At 25.9% G+C, this 20,420-nt stretch overlaps 1 protein-coding gene across 1 annotated transcript; it reads right to left on the reverse strand.

Moving 5' to 3' along the window:
• Positions 1 to 828: 828 nt before the first annotated feature.
• On the reverse strand, positions 829 to 14,290 carry LOC145848513 (RING finger protein 145-like). Its single transcript, XM_082953939.1, has 8 exons — positions 14,230 to 14,290; positions 7,701 to 7,859; positions 7,200 to 7,261; positions 6,554 to 6,672; positions 4,809 to 4,963; positions 4,300 to 4,541; positions 3,110 to 3,279; positions 829 to 975 (listed from the first exon to the last, which is right to left on the reverse strand). Exons 2-8 carry the CDS (start codon positions 7,826 to 7,828, stop codon positions 829 to 831), a joined length of 1,023 nt encoding a protein of 340 aa, XP_082810065.1. The 5' UTR covers positions 7,829 to 7,859; positions 14,230 to 14,290.
• Positions 14,291 to 20,420: the final 6,130 nt, after the last annotated feature.

The raw sequence follows: 20,420 nt of genomic DNA on the forward strand, positions 1-20,420 counted from the left end.
TTGTTGTAAACAATAAAAAGAAGTACATTTTATCTAAGTCTAATTATTAATTATACAACTATGAAATATTATTTACATAAATTTAAATATTTAATTTATCTAATTACATAAAAACAAAAAAATCTAGCGTATTTAATATTTTTCAAAGCAAAAAATAGGTTCTAAATTTTTTAAACATATTTATAACTAGGTTATCAAACTAAATGTTTTAAAAATACAGTGAACAAAGTAAGTGATATTTATTACTCAAAAAACTTTTATTATTTTTTTGTAGTTGACACATATAAAAAAGTTTTAAATTTTTTAATTCAAACACTCTTTAAAAGTATTATATCAAAAAGATGCTAATAAAAACGCATTAAAATAAATAATTTTATGACATTTTACTTTAAATTTATATGAGTTGTGGCAGTTCTGGTAGCAATGTTAATCAATCATTAGTCTAAGTTTAAACAGACTTTTCGGACATTATTATCAAAAAAAAATTAGTTAAAAAGATACTTTAGACAAAATAACTTATATCAATTTTGTTTAAAAAAAAGATTACCTAGTTTTTCAATTATATTTTATAAAAAAACAAAGTTTTACAACTTTTAACACTAAGTAAATAACTTTTAAATTTTATACGTTGTTTATGCTTTTCGTAATAAAAACAAACTGTTCAAGATTAATGTAAATTCAAAAAACTAAAACTTAAATAAATTTTGATAAATATTTTGTATATTTAGAGTGAAAAGTCTATAATTTTTTTGTTAATTTTTTTCTTACACATAAGTTAGTACAGATAACATTGTTCTAAGATGTACTAAAATGAAAACTTTGATAAAATCACAACGTAGCTTCCCCATGCCACGTAAATTGCGTATAGCACAGAGGGCACTTGTCTTGTATGTAGAACCATTTTTTTAGACAAATCGCGTGAAAGATGTGGCCACAATGCATCAGTCTAACTTCACGACCTTCAACATTCATCATCTTAAATATTAAAAATATTATTATCAAAATAAGTTTATTTCATAAATATATCCAGATTCTAACTTGTGAATTAGGTGGATTGTTAGTCTCAATTCTAGCTTATTTTAAATAAAATAGTGCATGATCTTATAACTTAAATAAATCGAACAAATGGAAAATTAATTAATAGTATAATTTAAAATATATATATTGGTCAAAGCCAGATTTTGACAAAAATACTTATAAAGGTGTATTATATATTTTAAAACCAGGGTTGCCACAGATCAAGCTGAGAAAAAATTCCTGACTTTTTACTAAAATTTTCCTGACTTTTCTTAATCAAACTCTTAAGGACATATAGGGGTCTACCTTGTTTTTTACAAGTTGATCTTATTTTATAGAGTTTTATCTAAGCTATCAGACATTTTAACCGCTTCAACAAAATCTAAGTATCTTTTAAGATATAAGCAATCAAAATCGGTGACCATAATAGTTTCCTAATGGAAGAGCAAACCAAAAATGCAAAAAAAAGACATTTCAATAAAATCTATCTCCTCCTTCATTTTTTAAGGAATTTTCTTCAAATATTTACAGAAAGTCTATTATTTATTTTTAAAAAGATTAAATGCAGGTTTTTTTTTGTTTTTTTTTTTATTTAGAATTATTATTCTTTAATGTTTTTTAACTCGCAACATTCAAAGTCTTTTAAACTATAAAGAAACGTTTCCTGAGAGTTTGAGGTTGCTAGCTTCAAAAATGAAGTAGAATATAGATTTTTAGCGATTTTTTAAATTGCCAAGAAAGTTGACCCAAAAAAATGCGGTCTATAGGTTTGTATTTGAAACTTTTTACAAAAATTACAATATCTCAAAATTTAAATAAGATTTCTTAATTTTATAAAAACAGGCTTGTAGATTGTACTTTAAGCTAACATACAAGATCCAATGTTGTTTTCAGTTACAAAAAATGTTGGATTCAATCATCTATCTTCCATCTGTGTATGATTGATGTATTTGCAATAAACAGCTCTTCTAGCAAAATACTTGTATTTTCTTACTTATAAACACATGGAAGTGTCCTTGCCACAAATCATCATTACCAAAAAGAATAGAAAAACTGTTTGTTCAAGTAGGGTAGTTGTTCAATATGATAACAGAAAAATTTTGCAGTTTTATAAGGATATTTTATTAATTTTTACCAGATAAAGGCATTGGAAATTAGGTAATTTTGTAAATTTCTAGGAAAATTTTGCAATTTTAGTCTGACTTTCAAGGATATTTAATTAATTTTTCACTAATTGAATGCTTTTGAAAATAAGGAATTATGTAAATTTTAACTGAAAAATCTTATATTTTTTCAAATTTTGCCAAATTTCTTGACTTTTTTTTCGAAAACCACCATTTTCTCCTGACTTTTGTCTTTTTTTTCGTTTTTCCTGATTTCCTGACTTTTTCTAATCTTGTGGCGACCCTGTAAAAATCTAACAAAAAAATCAATAGTGTTAAACTAATTAGCTTAGATTTTCATATTTTCTTATAATAGAGTTGCAATGTCCTTTATATATCAAAAAAGTAATGTGTAATTTGTTTTTACTCATTTTTTTCATTATTTGTTTATTATTGCAAAATGATTCGTTAGTTAGAAACACAAATTCATGTTAATATATTAAAATTGAAATTTATATTCAAAAACTTTATTCAAAGATGTATTTTTACTAAATTATACGATGGTTTTTGTTAGTTTTCAGATAATATTTGCAACTTAAAAAAATTCAACAGGAATTACTCTTTATTTTTTTATATACAAACGTTTTTGATTTAAACTATACGTCCTTTTCAGTTATAACAGGAATGAAAATTTAAATTCGGAGTCAAAAATTTGTAAAATAAGTTTAATATATTATGATGTGTATAAGTAAGATTTAGATAAGTACAAAGTGTTTAGTGTTGTTTTAAAGTAAAAAAAAAGTAAAATGTGTTAATTATATGAAGAACTTCTAATAATATTTTTAAAACTTATTACCTTCTATTTCTTTTGTAAAACAAAAACGACCAATGAGATGCGAAAATAAAAAAAAACACTTCGGCTAGTAAAGCAATATTCTTTATGCTGTTTACAGATAATATAAAATATTTTTTTTTAAATAACAACTTACGAGCAGGCATATGGCACAGTTGTCCTCTCGTTTTTTTATTTGTTCAGGGGATGCAAGTGGTAACGAACACACTTTTTTCGCCGCATTTCGTCTCATTGACCATATTTTCCAGCCTTTACCACCCCTTTGTACTATACAGTAGTAAGTGTACAAGGCTAGCATTAGTATACCTAGGCAAATTTAAATATTTTAAAAAATTGTTACGTTTAAACGTAGTTTCCTGTCAATAAGTTTTAACTGAAACTATAATATATAATTGTGTTAAGAAGATAAGATAAAATGTGTTGAAATGCTTACAATAATGTATAGGTTTGCTACTGGTTTTAGAGAAAATTTTTCAAGGTTTTCTGAATTTTTTCCAGTTTTTTTTTAAGTACACGTTTTTGGGTCTATTTTTAGTTTAAAGTTAAGGTTAAGGTTAAAAACTGTGTTAAGTAGTATAACAATGAAAAGTTTATGTAAACTTACTTAAAATGTATTTTTCAATAAAAATATTTGATGATGACAATTTTCTTATCTTTATGATAGATTTTTTGTGTCAAATAAAAGTTTCACTACTAAATATGTAAAAATTGTTCAAAATTCCTGGTTTTTTAATATTTCTATTAAAAATTCCAATTTTTTTTTCAAAGTTTCTCAAATTCCAGGTTTTTTAGCCTAAACTGTCAAATTTCGGGTTTTTCCAGGATTCTAGGTTTTGTGACAACCCTGTATTGTAAGATAGTATTTAATAAATTAATAACAATAAAAAAAACAAACAAATGAAAACAATAAATAAACTAGAGAAAAGAAAAACACTAGAAACTTTAAAAATTATAAAAATTATTGCCTTTTAATTTAAAGGAATCTGACGTTTCAGCACTGGTTTCTCTTCAATTACCATCAAATCTGACTGTGACTTACAATAAAAATTTTTAAATTGTTTAATTGTCTAAATGCTTGCAACTTTTACAACTAAAAATAAAATTTAGATCTGTTTTTGTTATTTCACTTGTAATTTGCAATTACTCGAATATTAAAACTGTTGTCTCATGCCATGGTCGATAAAGCAAGTATTCTTTTTAATATCAATATTTTTAATCTTTAATTATTTTGTAAACTTAGACTTAATTTTATAACTCAGTAAACATAAAAAATTGGAATAGAAAATAGTTAACTAAAAAAAAAGACTAAAAGTTTCAGTATCTAACCAAAAACAGAAGTCATTTCACTGTAAAAAGTCCACATAATGTAGCCACACATCCCTAATGTAATGCAAAACTCGACTGCCCTGCACGCGGCACGAATGTAAAACATTATATCTTCCAAATTATCCCAGCCCCTAACTAAGATGTAGTCAAATGTCAGAGCGCAGTAGATGGCAAGGGATCCAAGCATCAATGAAAATGTGTTCAAGTAATTGTATGCTAAGATGAAAACCCAAAATGAAGACCTTTTTGTTCAAATTATTGATAAATATATTTTTCAGTTTGAGAAAACAAAAAACTATGTAAGTATATATTTATAACTTACATGAACATTTGTTAAAATATTTATACTCCATTAATGTATTAAGTATGTGTAAAAAACTTAACATTATTTTAATCCTGCAAGTTTGAGTTGATTGCCATAAACTAAAAAAATAAAATACAAGTTTTAAAGAATATTTAAAATTATATTAAAACTTTAAAAAGCTATGATATTTAAATGTAAAACAAACCTCATACTAAACAAACAGACATAAGACAAAAGGCCAGAAACAGTGAGAAGCAAAATCGAAATTAGTACAGTTCTAATGTTTTTCCAACATGAACCGTTATTTGCAGTTGCAAGTCCCATTAATATAGGATCAATTATGTTGAAGAAGCTTTGAAACTGTATTTTAAAAACTTAAATAAAACACTTTAATATAAAATATGTTTAACTTAAAACTTTGATGGTAAATAATATAATAAAGTAAGAGTAAGTTATTCAACAAAAACGATATAACTTATTTAAAACTCTGCTTTGAAAATTCAAAAGAACTCAAGGTCAAAAGAGGTTTAAACTTATTTTTTAATTTGACATTTTTTATATACATTTATATTCACAACTAGATACTTTTTAGAGATTAAAAATTCAAAATAGTATTTTAGATATGGATCAAAATCAGTGAATTTACTTATTGCAACTCGTTTTTTCAAACTTTTTTCCAGGTTTTTTAAATTTCTTCCAGGTTTTTAAAAGTACACATTTTTGGATTTATTTTTAATTTAAAGTTAAATTTAAGGTAAGAAACTGTATTAAATAGTATAAAAAGATTGAAAAGGTACTGTAAAGTTACTTAAAATGTGTTTTTTAATAAAAAAATTTTTGGTGATGACTAAAATTTTTTATCTTTATGATAAATTTTTTGAGTCAAACTGAAATTTTACTACTAAACATGTTAAAATTCTTAAAAATTCCAGGTTTTTCCAGGTTATTTTTGCCTAAATTGTCAAATTCCAGGTTTTTCCAGGATTCCAGGTAAAGTGGCAACCCTGTTATTACTGTATGAAAACAAATACTAAGGCGAAAATGATTGCTGTATTAAAAAAATTATTCTTTAATTTGTAACTAACATTTATCTAAATTTTACCAGTTTATTATCCATCAATAAAAAAAAACTGGAAAAGATTTTTACATTTTTGAGAACAAGTTAACTTTATTGAAAAAGAGGGATTCCTTATGAGATTTCATCAACTTGTTTTTTCATTTCAATAGCTAATAAACTTTCTTTGAATTTTTTAATTTACTAGGAACTTGGCAATAAAAAAATTCAGTTCAAATAATTGTAATGCAAACTTTATATACAATAAAATATACTTCAAAACTTAAAACTGTTACATTCTATAAAATAATGACACTTAGTTGACACTATTAAGTTCTTAAATAAAAACAATTGTTTATTTTACTTAATACTTTCGCCCCTATTTCCTTTAAAATAACAAATAATGTTTTTACCAAGGTTTCCCAAACTTTTTTTTTCAAATTGCCCCCTCCAACAAGACTATTATTTAAAACACCTAAAACTTTTTTTTTGCTCTTCATCTGCAACTCAAGAATATCTAGTGTAAGTTTAAAAATTCTAAAACTGCCTCCCCCCCTTTCGCCTCTTTACTAATTATTGCCCAAACTTACTAAAATCACCTTCAGGGGGGGGGTGTACTGCCCACTTTGGGAAACCCTGGTTTAAACCAAACAACAACTAATTTAGACAAATTAAGAAGTTTAATTACATATTTTAGTTTTATATAGAAAATAATAAACATAAATTAGGACATATTAGTGAATCAAGTCTCATTAAGTCAGTCTTTTAAATTCTTGTTATTTACTTGAATATCAGTTAAGATTTAGGTTTAAACTAATATAAACACAAAGTTAATTATTTAGAAAAAATTACACACTTAACTTCTTAAGCTAGACTTCTAACTTGTTTATACATACCTGAGAAGATGCAATAGTAAAAAGTATATAATTGACCATCAAAAATCTCGTTTTCAAGTTTATATTAAGTAAGTCAACGTAAAGACTCATAACAAGCAAAGTCATCCCATCTATGGCTCCTGTTAAATATAATAGTTTAACATTAGTTTTATATGTACTCTCATGCTATACAAAAGTCCAGGCTTAGGCTCTGTAGACTTTTGCTGATGTTTTCCTTAGGTTTAATATTAATTAAAAAAGCCAGCAATCAATAATCATTTATAAATTTAAGCAAGATTTTGGTACAAAAAATTTTAGCTAAGTGTGAGGTGATTTTATACTAGAAGAACTTTTTTAAGATAAGTTTTAAAACTGAGTCTTGAAATTAATGCTTATAGTTTTTTATAGATGTTCAAAAAAATTAGATTGCCAATGTGTTTGATAAAAAGATCCAAACAAAACAAATTTGTTGGTATTGAATTCAAATAATTTAAGAAGTACTTGCTATAGTGAATTTGACGCACATTGTAATATTAGAAAGTATCTAAATAACTCCATGGAACTGTTTCACTAGTTTAGCACAGAGAAATGTGCATCAGTTCCAATAAGCAAGTAATCATTTGTATTTTTTAATCTATAAGACTATTATCATTATAAGAAAATTAACCAGTCATGGGACCAGTGACAGGATCTGGTGGGTGAAACTTGAAAGACCAATACAACCAAGATCTGAAAAGTTAACAACTTTCTTATGATATAAATTTATCAACACTTTAGTAAACTGCATAATTTAGGGTTGCCACTCTTTTAAGCAAAAAGTCAGCTTAAGTGATTAAAAAGTAGCTTGAGTAACATCAAGCTAGCGTGAGTTATTGAAAAAAAATAGTTAGCCTTTAGTATCTAAAAACACCTAAATAATAAATAGAGTTAAAAACACAACTTTTAAGAGAGTAAAAAATAAAGTCATAAAAACTAGTTGAGATTCAGGAAAGATATCCAAACCAGCCTATGTTTTACAAAAAAATAAACTACCCTGAGACAACCTGAGTCATTCAAAAAATTTCTGAGAGTAAGGCAACCCTGATCATTTAAACAAATAATTTTAGTCTAATCTTTTTTATTTTTAATTACTTCGAAACATAAAAAACAGATTAAAACTAAATCATACCTCATACAGAAGTATTGAAACTTGACAATTTCAGATACAACAATTGCCAAACCAAACAAATTTATGGAAGTTGTCAAACATTGAGGAATTGTGATAGCAACTATAAATGGAAAGGATTGAACACTCATAAGATACTTTTCAGGCCAAAAAACAGCATAGCTAATAAATTTATGCGAGTCATTAAAATTTATGTAAAATTGATAAACAAATCGAATAAACCAGCAGAACATGAGTTGCTTTTGTATTTTATATTCCATTTGTATCCATGTCGCTATCCCTGACCAACCAAATACACTCAACACAAGTTTAATTTTCAACCAAATTAGTTTAAATCTTCCACACAACTTTAAAGCTTTAAATAAGATATAAACAGAAGTGAAAAAAACTGAAGTTGTAAAAGCAAATTCATCTATTTTTAGAGAAAAGCAGTTTTTAAAAACGATTGAAATCCAAGAAGTTAGAGGCCAAACAAAAATAATAAAGTCTTTGCAACCAGAAATGTAAAAAGAAGTAAGAAACAAAATAAATTGAATGAGGAAAACAGAAAATGCCTTTTCAAGCCAAATTTTATCACTAAAAAAGATTTCAAAATACTTATATGTACTGTAGGTAGAAGACAATAAGCCTGCATTTTCACAGTTTGAATTAGATGTAACTGCAAGTAAATTAAATAAATGATGGCTAAGAAAAACTAATTTAAAACAAAAAACCTGTTTGTACATAGCTAGCAAATAACTGTATGGTAAAAGTAATAATATCCAAGACAAGATGTATAATAAATGGTCTAGATAAGGACTATTTAGTAGATTTGGGTAGTCTCTTAAAAAAGTCAAATTTTTCAGACTTATATGCCCCAGGAATACCATTTCAATAACAAGCAAAGCTGGAGCTCTAATAATAATAGAAATTATGCTTTTCCTTAATTCCTTATCTATCATGATTTAAACTGTATAAACTTTAAAAATGCAACTACTAACATTGAGTAGCTTTTTTTTCACTTGTGTGAAATTTTTACATATCTGTAGAAACAAAAATAATTAAATTTATAAAAAATGTTTATATAAATGATGTATTAAAATAATCTTTACAATTTTTTTTAAACAACAATTATGCAGTAGTACACCATAAAATAATATTGAAGCAATATTCTCTCTGATATTTTATAAATACTAATTTTAAAATTGAATTAATCTTTATATTAGAAAAAAAACAAAAATAATAAAAGTTTATTCTCTAATTATAACTAGATTTAAAAACAGTTTAATTAAGATAGTCTGCATTATAGATTGATTAGAAAATATAGCAAAGTGAGTTGTTATCCACAAAAGTTATAAAAAAGTTTTTATTTACCTAAGTTAAAGCTTAATTGTTAAGCTTCAAAATGTTAAGCTACTTCGAAAATGGCTGAACAAACTATACAGAAATATACTTATTTAAATAGCAAGGTTGCTAAACATATTTGCAAAATTTCTACCAGGTTTTCTTAATTTCTTCCAAATTTTTGAAAGTATTTGCTGCTGGGTCTATTTTTAGTTTTAAGTTAAGTTTAAGGTTAGAAACTGTGTTAAGTAGTATAACAACATTGAAAAGATATCTTAAAGCTTCTATAAATGTATATTTTAATAAAATGTTTTTGATGATATCAAAAAAAGATTAGCTAGAGTAGAGCCTAGACCAGGATTTCCCAAAGTGGGTGGTACTGCCCCCTAGGGCGATTTTAGTAAGTTGGGGGCAATAATTAGTAAAGGGGTAAAAGGGGGGGGGGGAAATTTTAAAATTTTGTACAATTTAAAAATTTTGAAACTTACACTAGATATTGTTAGTTGCAGATGACAAGCAAAAAAAAAAGGGTCTTATTTGTAATTGAAACTCACACTAGATATTCTTGAGTTGCAGATGAAGAGCAAAAACTTTAAATGGTAGTCTTTATGGAGGGGGCAATAGCCTTTTTTATTTCTTCAAAGGGGGCAATTTAAAAAAAAAAGTTTGGGAAACTTTAGTCTAGACCAGTGGTTGGCAAACTGCAGCCCGCGGGCCACATTAAAATTTTTATTTAATTAGTTTAATATACTAATATTTTTGAAAACACAAAAATAAAGTGTTATATTTAAAGGATATTCTATCGCCTAAATTTTTTTTGTTCAAAAAAGTTGTTTTTAAATATGTTTTTTAAAGCACATAAAAAAACATTCCTTTTTGACCTGCCAACCCCTGGTCTAGACAATAGATTTTTTGTTTTAAATTGATATTTTACTACTTTACATGTAAAAATTGTTTTAAATTCCAGGTTTTTCAGTGAACTTATTTAAATTTCCAGGTTTTTTAGTGATTTTAATTGGAATTCCAGATATTATTAAAAATTTCTCAAATTTCAGGTTTTTCCAGGTTTTTTTATTCTCTATTAAAAAATTCCAGGATTCAAGGTTTTTTGGCAACCCTATTTTTATGACTTATTTTTTGCATCTAATTGAAATTTGGTTAATTACCACATAAAATAGCTTAAAACTTCAAGTCTTTTTATGTTTTTTATTTATTTTTGTTTGAAATTCCAAGTTTTCTTATAATTTTCCAAAAATTTTATAAATCAAGGATTTTCTAGGATTTCAAGTTCTGGAATTTACGTGTCAAATCAAAATTTTAGGTTTTTCCAGGTCTATTTCAAAATTTCTCAAATTCCAGGTTAAGTGGCCACCCAGAATAGATGAATTTGAATTTATTTTAACATTTTTTTTAAACATTTCATGTAAACAAACTATTGGTGTAATCTAAATATTTAATTATTACTTTAACTGCACAAACGACTTCACAAAATATAAAAAAATATATATATAGCAAAATAAAAAAAACTTTTTAATTATTTTTTTTTATGGTAAAAAAACATTAGTCTCAAACTCTACCTCTTGCGACAATAAAAGTTTTCCAGAAAAAGTGAGTTTGTTACACCATATGTGATTTTACCTGCCCCATAAATAACTTTAACTACCCGAAATTAAAATAAACAAAAAACTATCTTTTAAACAAATAAAAAACCCTTGGTGGCACGCCATTCAGAGAACACTTACAAAGCTAAAATCTCCACACTAAAATCATCACTAAAACTACAAAGTGTGGGAAATTCATGAAAATCAAAGTAAGTGTTCACTGGTGGTTCAACAAAAAAATCACACTAACAATCCAATTATGCCACCAGAGTTAACTCACAATCAGTTGTTAAAAAAATACATTAAACTAGTATTATATTGAATATATTTGCATTAAATAACTATCTTAAAACTTATGAAGTTATTTATTTTACCGAAACAAAAATAAAAATTGTTTTAAAATTTAGTTTCTGAAATTTGTATTGATAGAATAATTTTAGTCTAATAAAAGTAGAAAAAAACTCATATTATGCAATAGTAATTATTGTATACAGCTAACAATTAAAATAAAACAAAACTGGAAAACAGCAAATAAACTATCATGCAAACCCATATAAATATCTTTCCCCATCAACAGACCAAAACCAGCCAACCATAAATCAGAATAAACAGACCATTCATATATTAAGATAAACAGATAACAAGTATTAACTAAAAGCAATTAAGCAATATTTGCATGTAACACAAACTACTCAACCAAACAGGGTTCGTGCGCAAATTTTTTTTCATTTAGCCTGACTGAGACCAATTTAGCCTGACATTTTTTTAAAGTAAGGAAAATTCCCTTCAGAAGGCGCCTTAGGTATTGGAGGGTCTTGATTAGTACTATTGTAGTCTCCGCCTTCAACCAGCTTTATCTCAAAAATATTTTGAGCTTTAAAAATCTGTAAAAAGCAACTCATAGCTTAGTTACAACTCAATAAAATAAGACTAAATTGTGAAAAATGTGATTGACCCCCCTATGCCCTTAACATAACAAATTCAGTGATAAGTTTTAAAATAAGTGTTATATCTAATTTATTACTAGGGTAAAAATTTAAAACATATTACTAAACGCAATTATTCAATTTAATTAAGCACTAATTAAAAACATTATAACCAGAAGATGTATAATAAAACAACGTGCATTGTCGTGTTTTATTAAAATTTAAAATGAAACGCTTACACAAGTATTAAAATAAATAAAAAATGTTTATTATAGTATTTTGACTAATCTTTAAAATTATACATAATTATAAATCCTCAACTCTAAATAAATACAGTGTTTGTTGATGTCATATCAGATTTAAAAAGTTTACACGTAAGTTATAAAAAAACTTTTAATATTTTGTTCTTGTAAAGAAAAATGGATTGTACCTAAAATTTGTACTCCCACAAAACTTAGTACTTATATTTTAACCCTATGTTTTAATGTTGTGAATATCTCTAATATCTTTAAACAAACAGTAAAATATATGACTAAACTAATAAGAGTTTTAATCTAAAAAGTATTGGTATAAAGCCTTTATATTAGAAATTAAAACAGTTTAACCAACTAAGATCTGAAAAACATAGCTGATTTAAACAAATACAAACAAACAGCTAAGTTGTTGAACTAAATTGTAATGTTTAAGCTGCATTTTTTTATGAACTTTCATAATTATGACGTCTATAACCTACTCAAAACAAAATAAGGAAGAATCTTAAAAATTTTCTAGAGATTCAACAAATGGTTTTAAACATTTATTTTTAAAAATACTGACTGATTTTGTATTTAATATTTAAATCTTTATTTTGAAATAAATTTACATCTCAACTTGATCTTAAAAAGATTTCTCAACTTTTTTAATCAAAAATTTTCAAGCATTTGAACTGAGAAAAACTGAGATTTTCAAAGTTTTAAATAAAAAAACTGATTTAGCCTGACGTTTTTCAACTTTTTCAAAAAAACTGATTTAGCCTGAGGCGCACAAACCCTGACCAAAGCACTCCAAACCTACTCAGTATTCTGGTTCAACAAGAATTTTTTGTAACTCTATTTCAACTGATCCTTTTCTAGGTTTTTAAAAACTTCTCAAACACTGACCACAACTTATGACCCAAATACCTAAAGGAGTTTAGGCCAAGCCCTGTTCTAGGTCTTTCAACTACAAAATTGTTATTTTTTGAATGTCTTGTATGGTGTCTTTGAACTATACTTACTGGAGTAAAACAACTGTGGTAAACCTCAAATCCTCTTAAAGTATTCAGCATCAATCAACTTACAAATTAAACAAATTAAATTTTAGAATACCAGTTTTCAAAAACAATGAATTTGTTGGAGTTAGTGTAGGCACGCCACAAAAATATCTTACAATTCTTTTTTACATACTAACAATTGGCTTCAAATGACAACTAGCAGCACCACCCTTAAGCAGATATACAATATTGGATATGCGTATAGAACAAATTGTAATACACCATATTTAATGTTCTCGTGTTCAAATAATATCTCAATTTTGACATCATAAAAGAACTTCTTAATAGCTTAGATTTAAGGTACTTTAAATGTGCCTTCCAACTCAACTTGTCATCAAATACCACACCTAAGTATTTAATATTTTCACTCTGCTACAACCATTTACCTTAACACTGAATTCACTCTTTTTTTTAAATCTATTTAACAGCAAAAATTTTGTCTTTGAATAATTAATAAACAATCTATTTTTACACATCCATCATCAACTTTCCTGTACTCCATATTTTTAACAGCATTAACATGGTCAGTATCACAATGCTGAAAACTCAGACAAGCATCATCTGCAAAAAATCTCAATTTAATATTTGTAGCTAAAAATATGTCATTTATATACAGAAAAAACAACAATGGACCAAAACAAAAACCCTGAGGTATACTAACATTCAAAATTTCACGCTCAGAAACAACATTATTTACAACAGTAGACTGACTTCTTTCTTTTAAATAACTTTTAATAAAATTTAACATTGAGCATTTTATATTATAACATTTAAGTTTTGATACTAAATTTTTATGATTAACAGTAATAAAAGCTTTAGAAAGATCCAAGATCACAGAACAAATTACTTTTTTTGACCAGACTCAATTAGTTCCTCAACAATCTGATTTACTGCTAACTCAGTTGTACTATTTTTTTTCTAAACCCTTATTGTTTGCAGTGCAGTAAATCATTTGACAAAAAGTAACCACTCAGTCTCTCACACAGTAATGACTCAAAAAATTTAGAAAAGGGTGACAGAATAGAAGTAGGCCAATAATTATTTACACCATTTTTTTTGACTATTTTTATAAATTGGCACTACCTCAGCATGTTTCAGAGAAATAGGAAACACATCAAACTCAACACATTTATTATATAATTTAGAAAGGTAGGGAAAAATAATTTTTGCACCAAGCTTCACAAAACGAAAACTAGGGACATCAAAACGCACACTCTTGATAGGGTTCATTTTTTAATATAACTTACAATTTCACTTGCTGATATATTCTTAAAAACAAAACATTTTTTACAGAATCCAAAAAAAAACTTATCATAATCACAAGCAACATATGTTCTTTTATTTTACTTAATCATCAGCAATAAGCACAAAATAAAATTTCATTAAATTACCAATTTATTTTGGTTCACCAACAAAATTACCATGCACTGCACATCAAGCACACCACTGATTTTAGAACGATTTCTAGGATTAGTAGCAACAATATTGTTCATTATTTTCCACAACTTTTTACTGTTTGTTTTGTTTTTCTTTACAACCTGTTTAAAATAAAGTTTTTTAGAGGATTTAATAACTTGATTTAACATATTTCTTTATTTTTTGAAAGTAATTGATATTTTTTGTTTTATCTTTGATGGCTGACTTAAATATCAACTGGACAAAACGTTAAAAGGTATCTGTGGTGTACGACTCAATAACCAAAAGGTTTTTTTGTACACCAGGTCCTTGGACCAAGCTTTTTGAGCGCTTTTTTTTTCATTCAATAAACTATTGTTTCAGATTTTTCTTTTTAATTAAAACAATAATCCTCTTAGTAATCCAAGGTTTAGCTTTTAGTTTTTTATCTTTTTATTCAAAATTCTATTTGGTGCATGATAAAACACTCTGCTACCAAACACACTCTCATACTCATTCCAACTTTTATTTATATTTTCACCTTTTGTAATTCTCATTTTCAATTTACCCAAGTTCCTATTAAGATCATTAAAAAAAACTCCAACATCAAACTTACTAAAATCTTGAACTGACTTTTGACAACACAATACACTTTAATTCTTTTAAAATATAATTTCACAAATTGAAATAACAGGCATATGATCAGATATATCATAATCTACAGCATTTACATTTAGCTTAACAAACCTAAAACTAGAAACAACATGGTCTATCAAAGAACTAGAGGAACATTCAGAAGAAAGTGTAGTTGGGTAATCAACAAATTGCCTAGCGCCAGCACTAGAAATACAATCCAAATAGTCACAAGTACACTGATCTCTATTAAATAAGTTTAGATTTTCATCACCACCAATAACAAAATCTTTTTTTTATATTCATTCAATATATCTAAAACAAAAATACAGCTAAAATTCCAAAACAGACCATTTACATATAAGCACTTTTAATTACTTAAAATAGATATAAAATTAAACAAATTAATAAAATAACATGATAAAGGAATTTTTTTTGCTCATTTAAAAAAGTTTTGTTTAATTAATAGTTAAAACTATTAAATTTAACTTTAAATTTTTCAAATAAACGTTTAGCTTAATAAGTATTTATTACTAAAATAAAATAATATCAGCATAATTTTTTTTAAACACAAATTTGAAATAAAATATATTCAGCAGCATAGATAAAGTGAAGTTATGTTTAAATTCAAAGCAAAACAATGGTAAAAAAAAAATCTTTCATTTTTAATATGGTTATCATAATAAAAGGCAACATCGCATGTGATTAGTAGTCTCATTGTTCTCATAGTTACTCATTGTCATTGTTTCAATTGTTTTATATTAAAAATAGTTGTCATGTTAAATAAAAATAGTTTTACTGAACATGAAACTAATAATGGTGTTCTATAATATTTTGTATAAAGTTGTACACTACATAGGGAAAACTCCCTAAATGCATAAAGTTTTAACTTCAAAAGCATTGAAAGACAGAGTTAATTAATTGCTAATAGGCCGGATATCAAAATGTGTCATGTACAAAACACATAACACTAACTAAAAATAAAAAGACTATGATGTAATAGAGTAATGATAAAATCAAAAAACTAGTAAGTTTACAAAAATAAGTAAACAAAATATAGCTTATTCTAATTTCTCGTCTTCTTTGGTTTCTTAAAGTGCTTCTTTTTCCTCTTTTTTTGAGTATTTCAGTAGTAGAAAATAACCATTTGACGAAGTCATTAGCAAGAATCACTGCTGACATTCAATCTTTTCAGGTCGCGCTCATAGACTTTCTAAAAACGTAGTTTGGTCGTCGCGCATCTCCAGTTTATGCGAAGACTGCAAGGGCTGATACGACGGGACGCATGATTTTCTTCACCTGCACAGTCGACAGAGTCTAGGTTTTACTGCCGAAGAAGAATGGATACGCAAGCACCATAAATGTTATGCTTTAAGAAAACACTTTATTTATTTATAAAAATTCATATAGTCAGAAAATAAAACGTGCAGGAGTCCTGCAGCAGGACATTATGTTAAAATAATAATTGGGTTCTGCGTTTAAATAGCATTAAGGCCAAGGTATTAGTGTAGTAGTATTCGCGTAATACTCACTTAAATTTTAAAGTTTTGTTCACTACCCAATTTTGATTGTAAAAAGTTTTTAAATAAAAATAGTGCTTTCAGACAGGGTTTCCAAAATTTTAAAAAACGGATCTTTAATATTAAACAAACATCTGTTTGCTTTAACTTTGAGTTTATGGTAATAAATTTTTAGCATTTCGCTTATAATAATCTTCTAACTATGCTACCTGTTTCTTTTTGGCAGAGCTGCCAGAATTTTTTAATCGCACATGTGTTTACAAAATTCATGTATATTAAATACGTAAACGACTTATATATTAAATCTGACAACTATGCTTCTAGGTCTAATCTTTGAGATAAACGTTTTTTGGTATGTTTTTAAAACTTTCTTAATTCACATTACAAAAGTTATCAAGTACTTTTTGATGTCTTACTATAGACTATAAACTTTTATGGGAAAATTTTCATGTTAAACAGTATAATTAGTCGACGAAAAAGCTTCAAACATGTAGTCAATTTAGTCTTTAGTTTATAATTTTTCACATTTTCTTCAAAAATTCAGAAGCCTTTTTGCTCTTTTTTTTTTTCTTAAAATTCTCTTAAAAAATAAAAATTGGCCTAAAATTTTTATATAAGGGTCATTTAAGCTCTTTAGCTTTGCAGTTCTGTTTTCAATTTTTATAGAAAAAGTCACAAAAAAAAAACTTGTTTTAGAAATTTTTTATTAAATAAATCGTTAAAAATAATCTAATCAGTTTAAAAAAATATAGACGTTTTGCCAGCTCTCACTTTGTAAATCAGTCATTGAATTTAATTTTTTTTTTGTAGAATTTTGCCAAAATAAAAGTTCATTAAGGAAGAAACGTATTTTAAAAAGCTACATATAAATTGTCAAATCGTTAAAATAAAGAACTGTCAAAACAAAATTACCTTGATACAAGCTGCAGGAAGTTAAAAGTCTGAGCGACTATAGTGAAGCATCGTTTATGTAGTCTAATGAAATGTCAGCAAGAGAAGGTATATAAAAGAGTTTATAGCTGATGATAGGTTTATACGTTTTCAATTGCTATTTTGCCTTAAATACAATCTGATGCTACATTTAGTATATCTCTTCCTAGAAGAATTTTGTTCGATATTAGAAGCTGAGGGGGTTTGGTATCACCTTATGAAAGATCACCTAAAACTGTTTTGTTTTAAAGTACTATAGTTTAAAAGAAATTTTAATTGCACAAAATATAAAATATATCCTAAATTAAAGTATTTAATTTACAATAAACTTAAAAATGAAACACAAACTTACTTGATAGATTGAATTTATTAAATGTATTTAAAACTTTTTTGTCTATGCGTTTTTCCGCAGTTTGGTGCTAAACTCTGCAAACTCTTGACTTTACTATAAATTTCCTGAGATACTTTAGAGTTTTGATGACAGGTTTTAGCTTCTACACAAACCTCAAAAATTTCTATAGTTTCTTTCTGACTCATTTTTAATATAAGATATTAAACTGCAACATTATTGAATTCGTGATTTATGAAACGTATTTTACTTTTAGGTAAATTTAAACATACGAAATCCATTGAGATAATCTAAAACCGGCTTCTTTTAGAAAAACAATGTAAGGCATAGAGGTGCATGTTAAGTAAAAATAGAAAGAAAACTAAAGAAATAACACAGAGCATATGTCAGAATACACTGTTACAAAATAAAAACAACTTAATACGACTTTTTTTATAAAAAATCCTAAAACGTGGGTATATCAAAATGTGTTAAAAAATAATAAATATAGTGTAAATAAAAGTATGTAAACACTTTGCTTATCCAGTTTATATGCTGTTACCAGACAACGTTTTTTTAACTTTAGTAGATAAGCTAAAGTACTTTATTTAGAAAATATTCCAACTGCTGCCATTAATAAAGTATTTTGAGCTGAGTCTGAGTAAAAAGCTGATAAAGCAAAATAAAACATTTTTTTTAAGTCGTTTTTTAATGAGAGCTGTGTTATGAGATTACATAAATTGACAATACGCCTTAGTTGTAATGTTAATTAGAACTACATTAGCTTTTATTTAAGGTTGTGTTTGACTAATTTATCTTTATGTAATTTAATTAAAAAAATCTTTAAAAGTAATTAAGCTAACAAACCAAGTAAGGGTATTTAAAAATAACATTGTACTAAAACAAAGATGAAAAAATAAATGCTAAATTACATATAATCCTGCCACATATCTTCTTTATTCAATTTTTGTGATTATATATTGGAATTATTTTGATTAGTAATTTTTAAGGTGTGCACCTGTGCACACTATTGTGCTTAGAAGTTCTATAATTGTGGACAGATTAATTATTTTTTCATTGACTTTTCTTTAGTCTTAAATTAGTTAGATATTTTATAATTAGTTTTTCAATTAAATAACCTAATTATAACATAAGCTAACAGCTTTTAACACGTTATCTTTATATTAAGACACTTAAAACAAAACAAAACATATTATTTTTATTTTTATTTATGCTTCTTATAGTCTAGTGTGCACAGATATTATTTTCCAGTAACTTAGTGTGCAAGAATTTAGGATAGGTCAAAGATAACTGATTGAGATAGTTTTGGGTTTCTATCTAGTAATACTTACAAGTTATAACCTATAATAAACAATATTAGAAAAGCAATATAAAATTACTTTTGATACATCAGTATTGTGTACTTTCAGTAATAAACTTCTATTAATGACCATTAAATTTTGCAAAAATAATTGATTGCATTGCTTTTAAACTTTTGACTATTTTCTTTATAGCCAACAGAAAATTTCAACTATTAACGAGTATTAATATCAATAATGGTAAATTTAAAAACAAAATTACAAAAGCTTTATTATTTAATATCAAGTAAATTACGTAAATAAAAATATTTCTAACACTGCTAGTCTAACAAAAACATAAAAAAAAAAATTTTTTATTTTGAAGATTTAAAAAGTAACATATCTATATAATAACTTAAATAAGTATACAAAAAAGTTACTCTTGCTAAGGAAATTACTACTTAGCAAAAAAAAAAGCAAATTGTTTAACCAATTGAATCAGCTTAAACAGTTTAGCTTTTTTTGTAATTCTGATGAAAATTTATTACATCAAAGCTTATTAGTAACTAAGTGCTACTTAATAACTTATGTTTACTTCAAGCAATATATATTTAATTTCCAATATATTTTTTATTCATTTAAAAATTAAAATAAGAACTTAGAATTTTGATCACTTTATATTTTACAAAAAAAAATTGTTCATAAAATATTTTTAAAAGCTATTTTTTATTAATTATATAGTAACAAAATTTTTGTGTTTGTTTATTTAACTTTATATTTTATACTAAACGTTAATTCACAATAGATTTCAAGTGATAATTTGGGTTTATATTAAATATTTAAAAAATTCAAAAACAATAATTGCTCGAGTTTGAGTATGGTGTAAATGTAATATTTCTAAATACCAAGATTATTTTAATAATGTATAATATTTTTAATTTTGTGCTTTCGTGCAATTTTGTTCTCGTGTAATTTAGTCCCCTCGTGCAATTTAGTAACCTCGTGCAATTTTATCTCTGTGCAATTTAGACCCGTTCCCCCTTTAAAATGCTAGAGTAATCTAGTGTTTATTGAACGACAAAAAAGTGATCAAACTATTTGGTCGAAGGACCTGGTGTACGAAAAAACGTTTTGGTTTTCAAATATTACATTACAATAGATACAGTTTAACGTCTTGTCTAAGACAGTTTTATAAATTATTGGCAGTTGTTAACCCTGCCTTATCTAACAGCCACTCACTACCTCTATTTTACCGTCAACTCTTTGAGAATTATCATTTATTGGAATTTAAAAATATTTATTAGTCGTTAAATTTTATTTTTTATTTAAGTATTTTTACAAATATTTTAAAATCAACAAAAAATAATTAGAATTAACAATAAGTAATTAAAATGATTTTTAATTAACTATTGTTAAAGTTTCTAAGTAGCTTGAAAAGATATATACTTATACTAGGCTTAAAGTTAGTATTGTTTTTG

Source organism: Thalia democratica, unplaced genomic scaffold, assembly GCF_965202585.1.
Source record: "Thalia democratica unplaced genomic scaffold, ktThaDemo2.hap1.1 HAP1_SCAFFOLD_1500, whole genome shotgun sequence".
Lineage (NCBI taxonomy): Eukaryota > Metazoa > Chordata > Thaliacea > Salpida > Salpidae > Thalia > Thalia democratica.

Coding starts and splice junctions, on each gene's coding strand:
- LOC145848513 (XM_082953939.1), bottom strand. CDS start 7,828: ATGAGTGTTCAATCCTTTCCATTTATAGTTGCTATCACAATTCCTCAA. Junction 4,542..4,808: donor GTCTGTTTGTTTAGTATGAG/GTTTGTTTTACA, acceptor TTGAACAAAAAG/GTCTTCATTTTGGGTTTTCA. Junction 976..3,109: donor ACTGTGCCATATGCCTGCTC/GTAAGTTGTTAT, acceptor TTAATATTTAAG/ATGATGAATGTTGAAGGTCG.